The sequence below is a fragment of the Oncorhynchus nerka genome, linkage group LG17 (assembly GCF_034236695.1).
Source record: "Oncorhynchus nerka isolate Pitt River linkage group LG17, Oner_Uvic_2.0, whole genome shotgun sequence".
NCBI lineage: Eukaryota > Metazoa > Chordata > Actinopteri > Salmoniformes > Salmonidae > Oncorhynchus > Oncorhynchus nerka.
The window spans coordinates 40,645,916-40,662,155 of NC_088412.1; the positions used below are offsets into that span (position 1 = coordinate 40,645,916).

General features: G+C 43.5%; 1 protein-coding gene and 1 pseudogene across 1 annotated transcript; both read left to right on the plus strand.

The window, feature by feature from the left end:
* Window positions 1–5,471, plus strand: part of LOC115145227 (AP-2 complex subunit alpha-2-like) — a 66,270-nt pseudogene extending 60,799 nt beyond the window's left edge.
* Window positions 5,472–12,145: 6,674 nt separating this feature from the next.
* On the plus strand, window positions 12,146–15,479 carry LOC115145515 (tyrosine-protein phosphatase vhp-1-like). The gene is made up of 5 exons (XM_029687046.2): window positions 12,146–12,367; window positions 12,691–12,814; window positions 12,995–13,154; window positions 13,700–13,823; window positions 13,911–15,479. The coding sequence occupies exons 2-5, from the start codon at window positions 12,713–12,715 to the stop codon at window positions 15,145–15,147; spliced, it is 1,623 nt and encodes a 540-aa protein (XP_029542906.2). The 5' UTR covers window positions 12,146–12,367; window positions 12,691–12,712; the 3' UTR covers window positions 15,148–15,479.
* Window positions 15,480–16,240: the final 761 nt, after the last annotated feature.

Sequence of the window (16,240 nt, forward strand, 5' to 3'; positions counted from 1 at the left end):
TAACAAGAGAATCACTGACATGATGTCAGCTAGTCCTTTTGTGGCAGTGCTGAAATGCAGTGGAAATGTTTTGGGGGGATTCAGTTCATTTGCATGGCGAAGAGGGACTTTGCAATTCATTTAAATTCATCTGATCACTCTTCATAACATTCTGGAGTATATGCAAATGACCATCATACAAACTGAAGGCAGCAGAATTTGTGAAATTTAATATTTGTCAATCTCAACTTTTGGCCACGACTGTACTGTGCAACACTACTATGTGTGTCCATTGGGTTGTAGTCTATACTGTTTAACATACATAGCTATATTCAATATTACAGTCCCCCCAGTGTAGTCTCTAGTCCCGGCTCTGTTCCTCTCCTTGACTGGCTTTCCCACAGCTCAACGTGCAGACCAAAACAGTGGAACCCCTAGTGGAGGGAGGAGCACAGGTGCAGCAAGTCATCAATATCGAGTGTCTGACCGAATTCATTGATGCTCCGCTGCTCAACATCAAGTTCAGGTGCACACGCGCACAGAATATTACACAGAACATATGATACAAATACCTCGCAATGACGCACGGAAGATCAGTAGTAACTCAAACATACACGCAAACATTTTCTGTTATCTTCAGTTTATTAAGTAGCGTGTGTGTGTGTGTGTGTGTGTTCCTCTCAGGTATGGGGGAGCCCTGCAGAATATCTCTCTCAAGCTGCCTGTCACCATCAACAAGTTCTTCCAACCCACAGAGATGGCCGCCGCAGACTTCTTCCAGCGCTGGAAACAACTCAGCCAGTGAGCGAGAGTGTGTGTAGGGTGCGAGCATGTAAGAGGGTGCGTGTGTGTGTATTTATGACTTATTCTCTTTTCAGGCCCCAGCAAGAAGCACAAAAGATCTTCAAGGCCAGTCATGGCATGGACACAGAAGTGCTCAAGGCCAAGGTAGACACACACACACACTTTAGGCATATTCATTTAATTCCTTTGCCTGCTGAATGTCTACCACATTCTACCCCCTCCCATTTCCTCTCTCCCCCCACCCTCCCACTCTTGTCTCTAGTTGCTGGGCCTGGGGACAGCCCTGTTGGAGAATGTGGATCCTAACCCAGAGAACTATGTGTGTGCTGGAGTCATCCAGACCAAGGCCCAACAGGTCGGCTGTCTGCTGAGACTGGAACCCAATGCGCAGGCCCAGGTACACACACACAAATGTATATGCATATATACACACACACAAATGTACATGCATATATATATATATATATACACATATACACACACACACACAGTCCGTCTGTCCTTCTCTGTGCTGCTCTCATTGCATCACTCACTGCTGTCTGTGTCTTTCTGTGTGCTGCTGCAAATCAAGCCTGGCGAGCAGGTAACACACAACTGTCCCTGATCTCTCTCACTCATTCTTTCTTTCTCATCCCCCTATTCTCTCTTTCACACCCTTTTTTCACGTTCTCATTCACTTTTCCCTCCACATTGATTCTTCCACACTTTCTCACTGACACCCCAAAATTGAACACTTGAATCTCCACATTCTCTGTCTCTCTCTCTCTCTGTCTCTCTCGGTCTCTGTCTCTCTCGGTCTCTGTGAAGTGTTAGACTCGGTTGATAATGTGTCATCATTGTAAATCCATTCTGAACTCGTGTAAAAAAAATTGATGATTCAATATATACAATGCCTTAAAGTTTTCATACCCCTTGACTTATTCCACATTTTATTGTTAAGCCTGAATTCAAAATTGATTAAATGTATATTTTTTACCCATCTACACACAATACCTCATAATGACAATTATTTTTTAATTACAGAAATATCTCATTTACGTAAGTATTCACACGCCTGAGTCTATACGTTAATGGATTCACTTTTGGCGACGATTACAGCTTTGAGTCGTCTTGGAGAATGTGTCATTATTGTCTGTATCAGCTTTGTACATCAGAATTTGGGGATTTTCTCCCATTCTTCCTTGCAGATTTTCTCAAGCGCTTAAATTAGATGGGAGCAATCTTCAAGTCTTTACACAAATGTTCAATGTGATTCAAGTCTGGGCTTTGGCTGGGCCACTCAAGGACTTTCACATTCTTGTCCTGAAGCCATCCCAGCATTGCTTTCTCTGTATGCTTGTGGTCATCATTGTCCTGTTGGAACATAAATCTTTGCCCCAATCTAAGATTTTTCACTCTTGAAGCAGGTTCTCATCAAGGATTTGCCTGTATTTGGCTACATTCATTGAAATGCATAGCATAGGGATTGTGTTGACAGGCACAACCAGACCTGTGCCTGGTTTTCTCCAGACAGAACACTTTCCATTCAGGCCAAAGAGATACATTTTTGTCTCATCAGAATCATATTTTGCCTTATGCTTTGAGTCTTTAACGTGCCTTTTTGCAAACTCCAGGTGTGCTGTCATGTACCTTTTTCTCAGGAGTGGCTTCCGTCTGCTCACTCCTATAAAGCCCAGATTGGTGAAGTGCTTTAGAGACTGTTGTCCGTATGTCAGGTTCTCCCATCTCAACCAAGGAATTGTCAGATTGGTCATTGGGTTCTTGGTCATCTCCCTGACCAAGGTCCTTCTTGCCCAGTTTGGTCGGACGGACAGCTGTAGGCAGAATCTGGGTTGTTCCATATTTTTTTCAATTTCCCAATGATGGAGACCACTGCTCTTGCAAACTTTCAGCACTCTATACCCTTCCCCAGATATATACCTCATCACAATTCTATCTCTGAGCTTTACGGACAGTTTGTTGGACTTCATGGTATTGTTCCCGCTCTGACATGCACTGTTAACTGTGGGACCTTGTATAGAGTGTTTCTCTTTCTAAATCATGTCCAAACAACTGAGTTGGCCCCAGGTGTATCAAGGATGATCAAAGGAAATTGGATGCCCCTGAGCTCAATTTGGGGTGTCATAGCAAAGGTGTATAAATACTTATGTATTTGATTTTCTATCAATTTGCAAACATTTAAAAAATCTTGATTTCACTTCGTCATTGTGGGATGTTGTGTGTAGATGGGTGAGAAACTAAATGTAATCCATTTTTAATTCAGGCTGTAATGCAACATAATGTGGCATAAGTCCAGGGGCATGAATGCTCTCTGAAGGCACTGTATATATTATGTGTGTTTGAACTTTACTGACCACCGTGTGTGTGTGTGTGTGTGTGTGTGTGTGTGTGTGTGTGTGTGTGTGTGTGTGTTTACACATGTTAAATCTGTGTCCCTTCTCTGTCAGATGTACCGGCTGACTCTGCGCAGCAGCAAGGACACTGTTTCCCAGCGCGTCTGTGACCTCCTGGCAGAACAGTTCTGAATCCCTGAGTCTAGAACTCACCCAACGCGCTCCAGGCCATCATCACCACGCTCTAGACGCCCAACACACCGAGACCAGTGTTTCAACCCCCCCCGAACAAAGAATCAACGAGATGAAAGAAAAATACCTACATAAGGGAAAAATAAGCAGCCGTTGCCACTTGCACGACTGCCCTATTATTGTCATTTATTATTTTTGTCATGATTATAATTCAGATTCTTATTGTTATTACTGTTTATTATCATTGGCGCTACAATTCTTGTTTTTTTTCTGGTGTTTACGCGTGTGTGTGTGTGCGTGTCCTGTCTGTTTAAGCCCTGAGTACTTGTGATGACAGCTGGTGCCTGTGTGATGCATGGAGGGAGGGTGGAAGAATCTGTGCGTTGATTCCGCGACATTTCAACCTTAGACTATTCCTGGGAGTTCTACACACACACACACACGTAATACACACCCAGATACTCTCACATGTAGGCAGATACATATATTTGTACATGCTTAAGTGTCCCGTGTAAAGTATCTGTATAGGGTCCTCCTTTAGTTGGAGGGAGGGGTAAAACGAAATCACTAAAGAAATGGGACTCTTCTGTGTAAGGGTCCAAAATGACACTCTAAACCCCCACCTTCATCCCAACCCCATGTCTTCTCCACCCTCTGCTGTCCCAGTCCCCCACCGGTTATACATTCCAAGGGCCTCTATCAGTATAATCCCTGAGATATAATATTCCATAAAAAAATCTCCGGCACATTCCCAAGTCTACAGTTCCAGCTCTATTCCAGTGGAAATGGCCAGTGCACTTTAGGTGGTTCTAAGAGACCTCAGTCCTTCAATACCCCTCAAACACATACACACACCACCCCTCTCCCACTTCCCCTGTCTTTCTGGCGTGTAACCATACTTTATACAGAAACTCAAATGATTAATGTACCTGTTCATGGAATATATATATATATATATATATATATATATATATTTTAAAAAAGAATGTAATTACTTTATCTTTTTTGTCATTACTTTTATTAGTAGTGGAGTTATTGAAGTGTTTGTTTCTTTAATGGTGTAATGTGTGTGTGTGAGAGAGAGAGAGCGAGAGTAGGGCTAGCCGTGTGTACCCTGCGAAAAGGGTAGAGGGGTCAGCTCGAAGGAGAGCGAGATTGAGGGAGAGAGTAGCAGGGTAGCTGGTCTTGTTTACAGTGTTAATCAAACAGCGGTGAGGTTGACACTTGACTTAAACCTGTCATAAAACCTACTTACCACCATTGTAATTAACTGTTTATTTCAGATTAGCAATGTTTTTTGACACTTGAGGCAGGGAACATTGGTTGAGAACTGACATGGGCTGTTTTACGACAGTTTATGAAATGTTTGTCGTGCATAAGCAAGCATTGAGCAAGTCCCATTGATGGGAGTTCAGGTGGTAGTTGGAAGGAGTTAGAGGGCAGTGGGCCAGTCCGTGTTCACATGAAGAGTGAAGCAGCAGAGCAGAGGCCTAGTATTCGTTATTTTAATTTTTTCATGCTGAAAAGAGGGATGGGATTGGAGAGTAGAGTGCTGCTTGACACCGTGATTGACTGAAAAAAGAGGAGTACCTCAGAACTTGATCTCTAAACACGCACAGGCTTGTGCACGCACGCACACACACGTCACAAATACTTACCATATGGTATTAATTGGGAGAAGATAGCAATCTGCAAATAGATTGATTATAATCTTTGAAAACACAACCAACCACAAAGACACTGGACAGCACTTATCTGTAAACTCACATTTCAGACATATGCACCAACATGTCCATTAGAGATGAGAGGGAGGAGAGAACTCAGACCAATTGTCAATCACAACTACCAGGATCTAATCATCAGGGGTGGGCATCGCGTGTGTGTGTCGGTGTACCACATGATAAAAATATCCTAAATTATCTTTGAGACATGGTCATATTAGTTTCAACAGGAGTCACTTCTATGTCTAACCCATGCAACATTAGTGGGACAGTCTGATCATTGTAGGGGAAACAGTAGAATAATTTTGTGTGTGTGTGTGTGCAGTATCTGCTAGCTAATGCAGCCCTGTGTATCGGTGTTAAACCTGTGAGATACCTGTGTTAGATTTAAGATTTACTCTGTACTGAATAATGTGAAAGTAAAACTATGCCATATACTCTACCACTGGCTCTCTGTTTCTTGGTGGGAAAGTGTCTGTGTGTGATGATGTGTGAAGAGGAATTTCTTTCCAAAGCTCACCACAGTTCCACGTCCACAACAAAAAACTGTTGTGTTAGTGCTGGGCTTGAACAAAAGCCTGAACACCCAGCAGCTCTCCAGAACCGTAGTTGGATGTATCACATAGTCCAATCAATAAGAACTCATCACATTGACTAAGTAGTAGATGTAATGTGATTTTGCTCATTGAATGAAGATTTTTTTGCCATGTAGCAGTGTAGTTAACTACTGGAACTAGACACTACTGATTTTGCTAAAATAAAATGTGGGTGAAGTAGGCAATAAGTTCCTTTTTCTGCATCATACTTGCCTAACTCTCACTTGAAATGGTGTTTAATAGGCTAAATACCACATGTTAACATATGACCCCAAAGTGATCTTTTCTTGAGATTTGTAGTCTGACATATAAGATTTACATATGATGCTTTTTCATGAACTAGTTTGGATGTAGTGAACTACTACTTCAAAGTAACTTTAGTCAAGTGAACTATATATTCTTGAGGTTAGAATTAGTGTAGCTTAACCTCCAGTGTGAAGTAATTGGTAGCTTGGTTAACTATATTTTCAGAGTAGCTTCTCAAACACTGCATGTTACCAACCTGTACCTCTAACCTAATGGCTGAGGATGAAAGGGGTGATAGGATATGGAGTGTCATAGTGGGCCTTAACAGATCATTTAGGAAGTATTTACACAGGCAGCCCAATTCTGTATTTTGACCAATTGGATCAGATCTTTTGCCCAATTCACAATTGGGCTGCCTGTGTAAATGCAGCTCAAGTGTGGAAAGATAACAGATTCCATCCTCACTGTTATCTTGACATAATAGAGCCTTTTTCCTAGACTAAAAAGCATGATCAATGGAGATGTTTGGGAGACCGACCCTCAATCCACATATAAATTAAATGTATGTCTTCTGGTGTGAGATTAGATTTTTCCTGATTAATCAGAAAGGAACTCCTGATTTGGTATTACATCCTCTATGAACAGGTCAGAGGGGGAGTGAAAGTGACCCAAACCCATTATTCACCTGTTCCCGGTGTCCTTTGTTGTGCTGATCACATTTATTACGAGCTTCCACTGAAGAAAGCGGCACCTGCATGTGTTTTTATCCCTCAATAATCAAAACGACAACAGACAAGTTCTAGAGTCATATTTCTATTTTCCTAATTCAACACCAGGTTAAAATGGCCCTCAAGCACAGGTTTCGGATCAGCAAATCTTCCCCCAGTCATAAACCTGAACTGTTAACAGGGGTAAACGCAGAACTGGATTGAGATCAGATTAGATTCATTCTTTCTTATTCTTAATTTGACCCAATGGGAATATAGGGCTTCAGCAAGAGGAGTAACTCGTCATGATGCACCAATGGGACGAACTAGGCCGTCTCCTACGCTACAGTGAACATACAAACGTGTGCCCCGTGCAAAGCAAAAATCAGCCTTGATGCAGAAATAAAACATTAATTTAATATGAATTATCTATGTACTTCTCATGTTAACCCATTTTATCTTGAGTTGTGCAATGTTATGTGAGTTTTCTCCCCCTCTTGCATCTGTGGGTCACTATATATAGGCTATGATTGAATGATTACATTATTTGTATTTATTAGGATCCAATGCAGGTGCTGTTCTTCTGAGGTACTGCAACATTAAGGCAGTTATATACAATTTAAAATATTACATTACATTGTGTACATTCAGGCAACTACTCTACCACATATCTACAATGCAAAATCTATGTGTTTGTAGAGTGTGTGTCTTATTGTGTAAGTTTTTGTCTGTGCATGTGTGTGTGTCTCTTCACAATCCCTGCTGTTCCATAAGGTGTATTTGTATCTGTTTTTTAAACTGGAGCTCTGTCAGACTGACCATCACGTTCTTGGTCACCTCCTTGACCAAGGCCCTTCTCCCCCGATTGCTCAGTTTGGCCGTGCGGCCAGCTCTAGGAAGAGTCTTGGTGGTTCAAACTTCTTCCATTTTAGAATGAGCGAGGCCACTGTGTTCTTGGGGACCTTCAATGCTGCAGAAATGTTTTGGTACCTTTCCCCAGATCTGTGCCTTGACACAATTCTGTCTCTGTTGATATCACAAACATTATCAAGCATTTCAGTTCTGTGACCTTGAGCTTGTGTGGCCTACCACTTCGCAGCTGAGATTTTGTTGCTCCTAGACGTTTCCACTTCACAATAACAGCACTTACAGTTGACCAGGGCAGCTCTAGCAGCAGTGGCGATTTTAGCATGTAAATCTTGGTGGGGCAACAAATAAAAATACCAAGTGGGATGCATGCCAGCAAAGCCACGACACAACATTAAACAATACATTAATTGCACTATAACGATGTCAAATGGTGCCTACAAACTGTCAGATAATAAACAGCGAGTAGCAGCAGTGTACAAAACAAAAGGGGGACTCAATGTAAATAGTCCAGTGGCCATTTGATTCATTGTTCAGCAGTCTTATGGCTTGGGGGTAGAAGCTGTTAAGGAGCCTTTTGGTCTTAGACTTGGCGCTCAGGTACCGCTTGCTGTGCGGTAGCAGAGAAAATAGTCTATGACTTGAGTGACTGGAGTCTCTGACAGTTTTATGGGCTTTCCTCTCACACCGCCTATTATATAGGTCCTGGATGGCAGCAAGCTTGGCCCCAGTGATGTACTGGGACTTACGCAATATACTGGGCAGTACGACCCATGCCAAATCTTTTCAGTCTCCTGAGGGGGAAAGGTTTTGTCGTGCCCTCTTCATGACTGTCTTGGTGTGTTTGGACCATAATAGTTTGTTGGTGATGTGGATACCAAGGAACTTGAAACTCTCGACCCGCTCAACTACAGCCCCGCCAATGGTAATGGGGGCCTGTTTGGCACGCCTTTTCCTGTAGTCCACGATCAGCTGTCCTGCCACCACACTGCCAGTTATCTGACCTCCACCCTATAGGCTGTGTCATTGTTGTCGGTGATCAGGCCTACCACTGCTGTGTCGTCAGCAAACTTAATGATGGTGTTGGAGTCGTGTTTGGCTACGCAGTTGTGGGTGAACAGGGAGTACAGGAGGGGCCTAAGTACACACCCCTGAGGGGCCCCAGTGTTGAGGATTAGGAAGTCCAGGATCCAGTTGCAGAGGGAGGTGTTTAGTCACAGGGTCCTTAGCTTAGTGATGAGCTTTGTGGGCACTATGGTGTTGAACACTGAGCTGTAGTCAATGAACAGCATTTTCACATCAATGTTTCTTTTGCCCAGGTGGGAAAGGGCCGTGTGGAGTGCGATTGAGATTGTGTCATCTGTGGATCTGTTGGAGCAGTATGCAAAGTGGAGTGGGTCTAGGGTATCTGGGAGGATGCTGTTGATGTGAGCCATGACCAGCCTTTCAAAGCACTTCATGGCTACCGACGTCAGTGCTACGGACGGTAATAATTTAGGCAGATTACCTTTGCTTCCTTGGGCACAGGGACTATGGTGGTCTGCTTGACACATGTAGATATTACAGACTCGGTCAGGGAGAGGTTGAAAATGTCAGTGAAGACACTTGCCAGTTGGTCCGCGCATGCTTTGAGTACATGCCCCGCGGCTTTGTGAATGTTGACCTGTTTAAAGGTCTTGCTCACATCGGCTACTGAGAGCGTTATCACACAGTCATCCAGAACAGCTGGTGCTCTCATGCATGCTTCAGTGTTGCTTGCCTTGAAAAAAGCATATAAGGCATTTAGCTGGTCTGGTAGACTCGCATCACTGGTTAGCTCGCGTCTGGGTTTCCATTTGTAGTCCGTTATAGTTTTCAAGCCCTGCCACATCCAATGAGCATCAGAGACGGTGTAGTAGGATTCAGTCTTAATCCTGTATTGACGCTTTGCTTGTTTGATGGTTCGTCTGAGGGCATAGCGGGATTTATTATAAGCTCCTTGAAAGCGGCAGCTCTAGCTTTTAGCTCGATGTGGATGTTGCCTGTAATCCATGGCTTCTGATTGGGATATGTTCGTACGGTCACTGTGGAGATGACGTCGTCAATGCACTTATTGATGAAGTTGAGGACTGAGGACGTATACTCAATGCCATTGGATGAATCCCGGAACATTTTCCAGTCTGTGCAAGCAAAACAGTCCTGTAGCGTAGCATCCGCATCATCTGACCACTTCCGTATTGAGGGAGTCACTGGTACTTCCTGCTTTAGTTTTTGCTTGTAAGCAGGAATCAGAAGGATATAATTATGGTCAGATTTACCAAATGGAGGGCGAGGTAGAGCTTCTTATGCATCTCTGTGTGTGGAATAAAGGTGGTCTAGAGTTTTTTTTTCTCCCTCTAGTTTCCTCTGGTGACACATACTGGTAAATATTTGGTTTAACTAATTTAAGTTTACCCGCATTAAAGTCCCTGGCAACTAGGAGCGTCGCTTCTGGATGAGCATTTTCTTGTTTGCTTATGGCCTTTATAGAGTTGTTTGAATGCGGTCTTAGTGCCAGAATCGGTCTGTGGTGGTAAATAGATGGCTACGAATAATATAGATGAGAACTCTCTTGGTAGATAGTGTGGTCTGCAGCTTATCATAAGGTACTCTACCTCAGGAGAGCAATACCTTGAGACTTCTTTAATATTAGACATCGCACACCAGCTGTTATTGACAAATAGACACACACCCCCACCCCTCGTCTTACCAGATGTAGCTTCTTCTCTGTTCTGCCAGGGCATGGAAAATCTCGCCAGGTCTATATTATCCGTGTCGTCGTTCAGCCACGACTCGGTGAAACATGAGATATTACAATTTTTAATGTCCTGTTGGTAGGATAATCGTAATCGTAGGTCATCCATTTTATTTTCCAATGATTGCACGTTAGCCAGTAGAACGGATGGCGGAGGGAGTTTACTCACTCGCCTAAGGATTCTCAGAAGGCAGACCCCTTTTCCTCCATCTTTTCTGAGTTAATTTCGGTCATAATAGACAGTAGCAGTAACATTATATACAAAATAAGTTTTAAAAAACAAGTTACAAACAATGCAAAAAAAAAATACAAAATTGCACAATTGGCCATGTAAAACGTCAGCCATCCTATTCGGCGCCATCTTAACATCCCTTTCTGGCATTCCAGTCTTGCATTCTCTGGATTTATCGTGCTTTCAAAACAACTGGGAACTCTGAAAAAAGCAAGGTCGAATCATAATGATGTCGTTGATCTTCAGGTCGTAGCTCTAGAAAGAGGTCGGATTTACAATTTCAAGTTGGATGACGGTTCAAAGGGGTTTTTACCCAGTCGGAGCTCGTTTATTCTCGACTTCCCAGTTGTCTTGAACTCACTGAAGTCGAGTTTTCGCAGTTCCGAGTTAACAGTTGTTTTGAGCGCGGCACAAATCATGCATCATTGACAGCAAGGCCAATGTTGAATGTTTATCATTTTAAACTTGGAATTTTTCCATTTTCTCAAGTGGTTGTTTCCTAGTTTTCCCAGTTCTGACCATTCTGCCTGTCCTGACCCCGAGCCTGCCTGGCATCCTGTACTTGCCTGACTCTGACCTGATTACAAGACAAGAAAGACAAGCTTTCCTTGTCTGCTTATATGCCTCCTTTATTTATCCTACAGTTCTGACTTGGTGTACAGGGAGAACACTGTAAGTGTAACGGATGTGAAACGGCTAGCTTAGTTAGCGGTGCGCGCTAAATAGCATTTCAATCGGTGACGTCACTTGCTCTGAGACCTTGAAGTAGTGGTTCCCCTTGCTCTGCAAGGGCCGCGGCTTTTGTGGAGCGATGGGTAATGATGCTTCGAGGGTAACTGTTGTTGATGTGTGCAGAGGGTCCCTGGTTCGCGCCCGGGTATGGGCGAGGGGACGGTCTAAAGTTATACTGTTACAGAAGAACAGACCATGTTTTGGATTCTGTTGCTGTACATTTCAAAAACACTGAACAAATAGTTATATTGACTGCGTCCATCCTAGCTCGCTCATTAATGTCTTAATCGAAATTACGGATAGCCTCTTATCCGCTTGTCGTCCCCCTATGCCGTAGTTTGTACATCTCAATTGTCAGCAGAAACCACATTTGTTTAAGGAAGTCAGCCATATCAGTTATGGGTTTTTTAATGGCAGTAAATGAGGCTGAATGAACTGTTTCGCTGCCAGACCAGGCTCCACTGACAGCCAGGTGTAGCAGTGGTAAAGTGTTGGGACTCTGCTGTTGGGACAGGTTTATGTAGGCCCTAACAGTTTATGGGCACCGTTTGTCACCGTTATGGTACAATTAATGTATTGTTTAGCGTTGTGTTGTGGCTTTGCTGGCATGCATCCCACTCTTTCTTTTTTTGTTTTGCCCCGCCAAGATTTACATGCTAAAATCGCCACTGGAAGAGATTATAGGGTTTTTCACAAATAAATGCTTTTCGCCACGACGTATTGCAGCTGCGTGTTTTTTTAAAAACGCCTCTGCAACAATAGCGTCAGAAAAGGTACGATTCGTCACAATAAAAAGCAAAGGGTCTTCAGGCGAATTGATGATGATTAACAAATGAGTCCGGCATGGGCGGCGGATTGGTTGAAAATGACATCACATACAATTGTACTATTCTTAGCTTGTAGAAACAGCATTACCTCATCCTTTCCCCCTCGCGCAGGTATAGCCATACAACAACAAATAATGTTACAGTCGCAGACAGGACAAGGAACAGGACGAGAGTAGAAGTCAAGAAAGAGAGAGCGAGCTCTATACTCTACTTATTATTAATTAAGCATAACATATATTTTTGCATTCTTAATCCATTTTCATTGAGACCATTCGGGTTGATTAGATCGAGTTATTTGGTGTGCAAGTTGATTTGTGCGATATTTCCAGTATCTTCGTTTGGAGTGAAAATCGTCGCTGTAAGTACAATGTAATATTTCTTGCATTTTGCTTGCATCATTTATGACTGGTTTTTATATTCTCCTATGATCATCTAATGAATGCAAACTTGCAAAATCCATGACGTAATGCAAAGAGAACGTCATTCTCTAGCAGCAATAGAACAAATGAATGTTTTCTTAATTAACATTCATAGCAATAATAATGCTAATATATTTCATGCAACTGTTAAAATGATTGTCAAAGTTACATGCAGTCTTTTTTCGATGCTTATGTATTGTAGCCTAATACATAATTGTAATCCCTTGATATTGAAATGAACACCGTTTTCTCTCATGTTTAGGTTCCAGACACAAAGGACAGAGATGGTGTTCTACAGGGAGAGAGAGAACGGCACACGCGAGCGTCCACCGCTGTCTCTCATCCTACCGCATCTTTACCTGGGTGCAGAGACAGACGTTACGCAGGTAATAATGTTTTCATACAGTAGGTCAGTCTATATAATTGATAGCCTAGCTCTCGTCACTGGCCAAAGTTTTGTATTTTCACAATGCACCGAAAATGTACCTCTTACAGAAGACTAGAATTTATTAATATTTCGTGTTCCCTGTCTCGCTTTTCTCCGTGCACTCCCTACTCGGCTGCAGGATTGCCTCGACGCCCGCGGGATCTCATACGTGCTAAGCGTGAGCCGCTTCAGCCCGCAGCCTACTTTCCTTCCCCGTTCCCAGTACCTTCGCATCCCAATCGAGGACTCTCTCCGAGACGACCTGCTGCCCCATATCCCGGAGGCACTGCGTTTTATCGGTGAGAATAATGATGAGATTGGGTTAGTTTGGTGTCAAATGGATGGCAAACCCTATTCCCCATATAGTGCAAATGCACTATTTTCGACAAGACACAGCCTAGTGCACGATAGAGCTAGTTCAGTATAAGGGGAATATAGGCATCATTGGAGATTTGACAACGCAAATCCTGCAGATGAGGTAATAGGACATTTTTGCATGTCATCATTATGCTATAGTCTGCATCATCATGTATGCATTACACACTGGCGACTGTCTGTCTGGAAGAAACACAGATGACCCAGTTCAAGTGATGAGCAGTTATTGATCAGGGTTTCATGCAGGCCAGTTATGCTCCTATGGTTTCAGAAATATTGAATGTTGTTACATCCCATTCAGTACCACGGACAATTGATACAAGCCTACTGTTGCAGGAAGCCCATTCATGACAGTTGACATAAACTGTGTGCTTTGCACAGTTTGCAGTCTGGCTGAAGTGATGTCATGCAATACAGTATGGATGATTTCAAATAAAAGAAAATGTCTTATCTCTTCTCTCTCTCTCAGATGGGGCTATGTCATCAGGTGGATCTGTGGTAGTTCATTGTGCTGCAGGAATCTCTCGCTCCCCTGCCCTGGCTGTGGCCTACATTATGTACAACCTGGGGATGGACCTTGACCATGCCTACAGGTGTGTTTGTCTGTGCTGTATGTGTATTATAATGTGTGTGCGTGTGTAAACTATTCACATCTGATCTTGTCTGTTCCTCACTTTCAGGTTTGTGAAAGAGCGCAGGCCTTCAATCTGCCCAAACTTCAATTTTCTGGGTCAGCTACAACACTTCCAAGGAACCCTCACTCAGAAAACCTGTAATGGCAACCCCACTATCCAGCCAATCAGATCACTGGACACATGTCTGCAGCCAAGCAATGAAAACATTAGCGGCGGTTCCTCTGTCCCCCTGTCAGCCAATCAGATCATGAATATTCACGACAATGGCTATGTTGCTAAGGACTTTTTAGAGGTTGCTAAAGTGCATAATATGTACAATGAGAATTCCACTTGTAACACAGAGAATATAGAGCAAAGGTCCTCATATTCAGGTGAAACTCAGAGTCTATCAGAGAAGCCACAGCAAGACCAGAGGAGCGTGCTGTCTCTCTCCAGAAAACACAAAACGCTCACTCTCAACCTGAACCATAACCGGAACCAGAGGGAGGCCCAGAGCCCATGTGGAGCAATGACTCCAAGCCCCAACGAACCAGCGACACCGACACCAAAGTCCAACACACCACAAATCCCAACAGGCATTGCATCTCACTCTGAGAAGCGCAAGAGCCTCACCCTCTCCCTGTCTCTCGTTTGTGCAATTCCCCCAACTCCCCACCAGAATGAGCCAGAAAGCAGCAACAGGCACAGCATTAGCCACAAGCCAACGCAGTCCAGCGTTTCTAACACCATCCACAAGAGGGAGTCAGAAGGCACCAGTGGTTCAAAAAGGCACGGTAGAAAGCCTTCAACGATGGCCCTTTCCTCCTCACAGACAGATGTACAACAGAGAGAGAGGAGCACATCCTGTGTCAAAGCAGCAGGTTGGCCCAATCGCTACTCCTCCCAAACCCAGGCAAAGGTAGAGAGAGAGGGAAGAGGCCAGCCTAAAAGAGAGCCCAGCCGCTGTCAGAGCTTGAAGAAGGGGAGGCCTAAATCGACTCCAAAGACAGGGAAGGACCACAGCAAGGGAAGAGCAGAGAGGGAGACACTAACAGGGAGCCTGAGCAGCAGTTCTGTTTTGAGCCAGGACAGTATCGTAGTTGACCAGCAGGTGTCGCCAGCAGCTAAGCTGTCTGCATCTGCAGTGAGGGCTGAGGAAAGAGTGGATGCCGAACAGGGCCTCCTGTTTCCTCTCAACCTGACTGTCAACAAGCTGCTGGGCTGGGGGGAGAAGATGCTGCTGGGGGTGCTGTTTGGCCCCCGGATCAAAGTGGAACCGGCTATTCTGCCCTATAGGTGCTGATGCAGTAAGAGACCGTTGGCGAGGACAGAGAGAGGGCTGATAAATGCCAGGAGATTGATTTGTGTGTGTGTGTGTGTGTGTGTGTGTGAGAACAGAGAACTGAACTCCATGTATAATATTTGTCTGCCCATACCAAGTTCACAGTCCTCTGAGTGAATGCTCATTTATTGTTGACTTCCTTCAAAAGCACTATGTATATTACAAATAGGGCGGTTTATGCCTCCAACACAATGCTCATGGATTAAGGCTTGATTATGTTGATTTTTATTTATTGATTGATGTGAATTAAGTGATCAGTTTATTGTTGTTATTTATAAAATGAATATTTTGAGTATTTTGGCACTGTTGTTTGTAATGGGATCACAGTGTTCATTAGAGATGACATGTTTTACTCCTGTTCTCTCCTGGTTCTTCAATTCTGACTCATCTCCCATGTATTTCACCATAAATGTACAATCATTTAGGCCTATGAGGAAAACATCTGATATGGTTATTCACTTATTTTATAAAATATTACAAGAATACAAAATAAAGTTTGGATAATTTTCACTTTTAGACAAATCCACCCTTAAACATCAACAAATTACTTGGGTTAATAAGGAGGAGTTGAGGGTGAAACCTAGTCAGTTGTACATCTGAATGCCTTCAACTGAAATGTGTCTCCCGCATTTAACCCAACCCCTCTGAATCAAAGAGGTACGGGGGCTGCCTTAATCGACATCCACCGTGCCCAGGGAACAGTGGGTTAACTGCCTTGCTCAGGGGCAGAACAACAGATTTTTACCTTGTCAGCTCAGGGATTTGATCCAGCAAACTTTTGGTTACTGGCCCAATGCTCTAACCACTAGGCTGAATGTGGGTGTGGTAAAAATGAGCAACATGCCCATGTAAATGAGTCACATCCGGTTGAGGGGATGGGCAAATCAGGGAGGGAAAGGAAGACAAGAATGCTTTACTTGGCAAGAACTATTAGTATAAAATACTATATGCTACGAGTTTTCCCTCCCATATCTCCTCATATTCTCAACAGGTTGGCCTTAGTCGTTTGATGGTAATCATACAATACTCTCAAAAGCATTGGCTAAAGTACTAA

What these genes read in the sequence shown, in the direction of transcription:
- LOC115145515 (XM_029687046.2), top strand. Translation starts at nt 12,713, where the DNA reads ATGGTGTTCTACAGGGAGAGAGAGAACGGCACACGCGAGCGTCCACCG. An exon ending in CAGAGACAGACGTTACGCAG is followed by an intron (nt 12,815 to 12,994) that starts GTAATAATGTTT and finishes ACTCGGCTGCAG; the next exon opens with GATTGCCTCGACGCCCGCGG. An exon ending in GGAGGCACTGCGTTTTATCG is followed by an intron (nt 13,155 to 13,699) that starts GTGAGAATAATG and finishes TCTCTCTCTCAG; the next exon opens with ATGGGGCTATGTCATCAGGT.